This window comes from Brachyhypopomus gauderio, chromosome 10 (assembly GCF_052324685.1).
Source record: "Brachyhypopomus gauderio isolate BG-103 chromosome 10, BGAUD_0.2, whole genome shotgun sequence".
NCBI lineage: Eukaryota > Metazoa > Chordata > Actinopteri > Gymnotiformes > Hypopomidae > Brachyhypopomus > Brachyhypopomus gauderio.
In genome coordinates this window covers 9,400,649-9,406,381 of record NC_135220.1, presented here as the reverse complement: position 1 = coordinate 9,406,381, position 5,733 = coordinate 9,400,649, and the positions used below count along the sequence as shown (strand labels likewise).

At 42.0% G+C, this 5,733-nt stretch overlaps 1 protein-coding gene across 1 annotated transcript; it reads right to left on the bottom strand.

Moving 5' to 3' along the window:
- Positions 1-1,772: 1,772 nt before the first annotated feature.
- On the bottom strand, positions 1,773-5,295 carry smfn (small fragment nuclease). The gene is made up of 7 exons (XM_077019290.1): positions 5,002-5,295; positions 4,440-4,523; positions 3,902-3,979; positions 3,271-3,382; positions 3,083-3,191; positions 2,384-2,437; positions 1,773-2,269 (listed from the first exon to the last, which is right to left on the bottom strand). The coding sequence occupies exons 1-7, from the start codon at positions 5,263-5,265 to the stop codon at positions 2,143-2,145; spliced, it is 828 nt and encodes a 275-aa protein (XP_076875405.1). The 5' UTR covers positions 5,266-5,295; the 3' UTR covers positions 1,773-2,142.
- Between the last annotated feature and the right edge of the window lie 438 nt (positions 5,296-5,733).

Sequence of the window (5,733 nt, the reverse complement as noted above, 5' to 3'; positions counted from 1 at the left end):
CTTTGCTGTGAGCATGGTCCTGCTGAGCATGGAGAAATGTGCATGTTTTTTTTTTTTTCACTTCCAAAGACCTCCCACACGGTGCCGTTTTTACTGATTCATTGACTTGCTCTATAAGACCCTTTCCATAGCCTTAATTATCTCTCTTAATTTCAGCGGTTGAACACCCTCTGCGAAACACTGCAAGGTAGCAAACCACTTCGGTGCCTTTTGCTTTGGAAGACTAACCATCCCAATGCGTCATCCCACAATACCCTGGTATACAGCACATTCATTAATAATTCAGCTCAAAGTCTTATTGGAGGTCCATGTGGACTGCAAGATCATGGTTAGCTAGGCCCATGAAATGAGCTAATATGCCCCAGCCCCCAGTACTCAAACAGCAACACACAAGAGATCTTACTCAGTAACCTGCTTTTAGAAATGAGAGCTAATATGACATGTGCAATGTAATTCTGCCCCATTTTCCATATCCGGAATGAAAAGTTGCATGTAACCTACTGTTTAATAACAGGACATGTGGACAAGTCATTTTACATGTATCTTAAAACTTCAATGAAGACACATTACATCATATCATATGAGGCCATCAAGGACCTGTGACCTGGGCAAATACATGTTGTTCATTCTGGTACCACTTTAAAATAAGGCTCTCTTTATAAAAGGTTATAAATGCATTTACAAATGTTTATTAATTAGGTTGTAAACCCCTTAAAAGCATTAATAAACAGTTATAACGCATTAATAGAACGGGCTATAGTAACCTGTTTTTTGCCAAATAGTGATCCTCGTCCATCTTTAGTGTTAAATCTCATATCTTGCTGGGATTTGTCTCTTAATTCCTAACATTTTTTCCACATTAACAAGCCATTCAAAGTCAGACCAATAGCAGGACAATTTCTAAATCAGCACCTGGGTGTGCTGTGGTGGGCGGGAGCTGTCCAGTGCTGATTGGTGACTGCATTAATGGGGCCTCCTCTCCTCTAGGGAATGAGGATCTGGTCAGCTGTGGCTTCAGTTGGAGGCAGGATGAATCATAGCGGCACTGGTTCACAGACGCTTTATCCTGCTTACACCTTTTTTTCTTTTTGAGGTGCCCTCAGGGCCTAAAATGTCATTGCACACAAAAACCTTGACAGGGTAAAGGAGGCACTGACCAAGGAGGAAACACCATTTTCTTCCCTCGTAATGATCTGCGAGCCCTCGGGTGCACCAAACATGAGGACATGATTGCATCAGTATATAAACGCTGCACAAATCATAATATTTTGAAGACTTTGGCGAGTGGAGCAGTATTCTCAATTAGAACTTAATGGAAAAAAAATTACTTACAAAAGTATAAACAGACATTACTTAACTAAATGAGTGTTGAAAGGGAGGAAATTAAACTTGAATACAAATCACAGCAAAGATCTATAATACAGTACTAGCCTTTAAGGAAAATGTGATACAAGTTAATGTTTAAATAAAAAACGCCAGGAACATAAAACCATGAATATCAATGTTTTTTTCAGGCTTGAGTCACTTACATGCTAATCAAACATAAATAAAAGTAAACTCAACTGTTTCCTTCTAAGAGACTTCGAAATTTCTAACATGATTATCTTGTCAGCAACATATAGGTATCGGTTTGCATTTGCTGGGAATATTCGCATATTTGGGAGCGCCAACATACACATCTTGCTTCTGATGAAGGTTGCACAGCGCCATCTACTGGATTATTCTGATCAATACCGAAATACAACGCCCTTAAGACATTAAGCAAGACTTCGTAAATGAGCATGGTTTTAATGAATGCCTTCAAAACACCTTATTTGCATTTCTGCATAACAGTAGGGTCAAAGACTTTCTAATGAATTACACTTCAAGGAGAGAACATACATATTGAAATGATGAAAAGAAACATGGCTCACTAATCGTTGAATTAAGATAGTGGCCCAGCGGTTTGGTAAGACGAGAAATAAAACAAGAGAGCCAGCAGCCATCAGGGTAACAAGAACCAGTGGAGTGTAGACGAGCACGTGGAGACGCAGGAACACATACTGGGACCAGTAACGCAGGAACACATACTGGCACCAGTAACGCTGAAGACCTCCCACTGTTCTAAATCCCCACTCAAGCACGTCTCCCACTGCACCGCAGTCAGGATGCACATTTTTGGTCTCCGTTTTCTACAATTTTCCGTTTTTTCTCCTCCAGCTCCGTTTTGAAAACGTTGGCTCTGTAATACTTGAGTTCTTTAATGCTCTCGTGAATGTCGTCCAGAGCCCTGAAAAAAACCAAACAACTCTCGTCATGTTGAGGAATGAGAATCTTCAGCCTTTGACCAGAGAATCAGAAGATACTGCTGAACTGGACACGTGGCAACATTAACACTTCTGACCTGTGTGATGCTCGCTTCTGTGGTGCTAGTTTGTAGTCCTCTGGATACCAGCGCCTGTGTAAACCAGAGAGAAAAGCAAAATAATCACACACCAAAACGTCAGAGTCAATAGTAAAGTGGCCATTCAAGTTTGATGCAAAGGAACTCGATCACACCTGATGATTTCTATTTCAACTTAGAAACACGTTGTTCAGACGCCTGATCACATCCCAATGGAAACCAAAGGGGGCAGAAACGATCACACTGACGTGGTAACCACACAGGCCTCCATACACAGACCTACATACAAACCCCATATACAGACCTACATACAGACCCCATATACAGGCACAAAGCTGTTTTTTCAATACAAGTGTGAAAGCTCATACAGGTTAAACCAGCATGAAGCTTCACTACCCAAATACTGAAGGGGGGGGGGGGGGGGTATTAAAATCATGGCAATATTGAGGATCTGTGACTGTTACCATGTTTATTAAATCTTGTTCAACAAACTTTGCTTCATGTGATGAGCAGTAATTAAAAACTGACTCTGGCAATCATGCTGCATGACTCCACGTTTGCACATTTATTAAATGTGGAAATGAAAACGCTACAGAACTTTGACATGAAACAATAAGTTATGGTGTACAAACACTGTTCTGGAGGCGTCTCTGCATAGATGGGCATGGGTGCTCTACTGTAACTAACACACACACACACCTGCACAGCTCCTTGAGCGTGCTCACGTCGATGATGCGGTAGTGGAGATGTCTCATAAACTGGGGCATGAACTTGTCCAGGAAGCGTTTGTCAGCATGCACCGAGTTCCCTGGGGAAACAGACAGTCAGATCAGCCCGGCGCCACCGTGAGGTGAGAGGCGGAACTGCAGGGACAGAGAGGGTCTTGCCTGCGAGGGGGCAGTGTCCCGGCGGGGTGTGCAGCCTGACGAAGGAGAGGAACTCGTACTCCGCCTGCTGGAGTGAGATCCGACTGTCCCGCACCGCTTGGGTCAGTCCTGACTGGCGCACAGACAGCAAGGCAGCATAAACTCACACCACCAGCAGTTCTGAAACACGTCGCTCCATCATTTAAGGTAAACACACACATGTCTGCCAGACACAGTTCATAGGGAACTGTCAGGATCAGGGGATCTAACTCGACAAGAGTAGAGAGGTTTGGCAGTCGAACTTCACGGGGGGGGGGGGGGGGGGGGGGGGGGGGGGTATATGCAGGTGGCACCATTGGTGGTTACCGGGCATGGGCATGGTAACTGAGTGATTGGGAATTTCACCCTCGGCTGGGAATCGAGCACCAGGTGGCCGTGCATAACTATAACAATTATTATATTGTTTACTTTACTTTTTTTACATCAAGTTATTTTAATATTTTATCTTTAATTTCTTTTAACATTTTCTTTTTGTCTTAACTCCTTTTTATGTTTCTTTTTATTTATACTGTAAAGCACTTTGAGTTGCATGTATGTATGAAAGGTGCTATACAAATAAAGATTATTATTATTATTATTATTATTTACTTACTGTACCGTGGTGTTCCTTGCACCAGTCAGACATGCTGTCGAGAAGCTCATTTGGTTGATTGATTATCAAATTTGGACCCTACACAGTCAAAGAAAGTCACAGTAATTTTCCCAGTGCTATCACACACAGACACGCATAGATGCAGACACACACACAATATAAAATATCAGCAGAGTGTAGAGACTGCAGTGTGTTTGAAAGGTTACAGCAATCATACTTGCAAATAATAATAAAAAACAGCCCATAACAAATCAATGTTCTATTTGAATAGCCCTATTCCAGCACCGCCCCCTCTACCTGTTCACTTCAAAGAAGAATCAGAATTAACCACATCACATATCACCATAAATCAAAGTCAATAAAGAATGAGATAACTCCACTGAAGCACACCTCAACCTCAGCTAAAGCCACCAAAACTAAATTAGAAACATATTTTTTAATATAAAGTCATGGGATGAGTTTGGATCGTTTGTTACAATTATGATGTAGTTTTGCAGTGTCACCATGATTTAGATAAATGCCTTCAGCAAGTCATTACCTCTGCTAGGATGTTCAAGTCTGAATCTGTAATGATGCATGCCATTTCAATAATCTGATCCTTTTCGATGTCCAGTCCCGTCATCTGAAAGGAATGTAAAGGAATGATGAACACATTGCATCACTACATCAGCCTCAGTTTAATCCAGCTACCAGGTGTACTGTCAGGTTTCACCTCAGTGTATGACTGACTACACTATGATTATCTAACGTTAGTGAACTGGAAACACATACCAGGTAACGTTAAACCAGGAAGAAATTAGGCTAGCAAAAACAGCTTTGCTTTTACACACGTTTTAAATGATGGAATATGACTGTAGATTGTGGACAGACGGCTTTTTAACTAATAACACAATTACAGGAGTTTTAATGAACTATACTTGCTGAACACAAGGACGTGGAACACACACACACACACACACACACACACACACACACACACACACACACACACACACACACACACACACAGTGCGGATTAGAGCAGGATAAAGACCCAGCCCCTGTTCGCTTCGTCATCATGAGTATAAAGTGTTAGTGGGGTAGTTATGTGGGGTAGTTACCTCCAGGTCCACCCACACCATCCTGCGGGTCATGTCGTCTGCAGCCGACACACACGCCGACATCGTTCTGCCCCTTAGCTTTGACTTCAGGCCCTTAGCGAGTAACGGACCGCATGAACAATGCCGATATGAATAACGCTGATATGGTCTTTCGGAGTTAAACTCTGGGCTGTGGGTTTTCCTGCCCACTAGCGTGACTGTCCTCACCTGACGGAACAACGCAACTCCACAAACACACGTGAGAGTCCTTATACATGCCGCCATGGTGGCCAAATTACGGCCTGAACTGTCGTAATACATGCAGCTGAACTGTCGTAAAACACGACAGCTCGTCTTAATTCATTATCCTAAAGATTTCTTATTGCCTATTTACAGTAAAAGCATCTGTACCTAATACAAGGGATTAATACATAAATTATCTATCTATCTATCTATCTATCTATCTATCTATCTATCTATCTATCTTATTTTGATCGCGCAAATAAAAAGCTATTAGTTTTTAATATCTTACAAGAGAAACGAACGAAATTAAGTGGAAAATATAGCCGCAAGCGGCAATTGGCGGGTTCACACACGAATAGGCCTCTTGGCCTCAATAGGCAGAGGCCCAAAAGGTCCTTTAGACCCCAAAATGTGAAAAGAAGCTGTTTGAGTGGAAAAAATGCACAAATAAATCAATGTGCAAAAAAAGGTTCAATTGGGGCACTAAAGGCCCAAAAGGATCAAAATAAT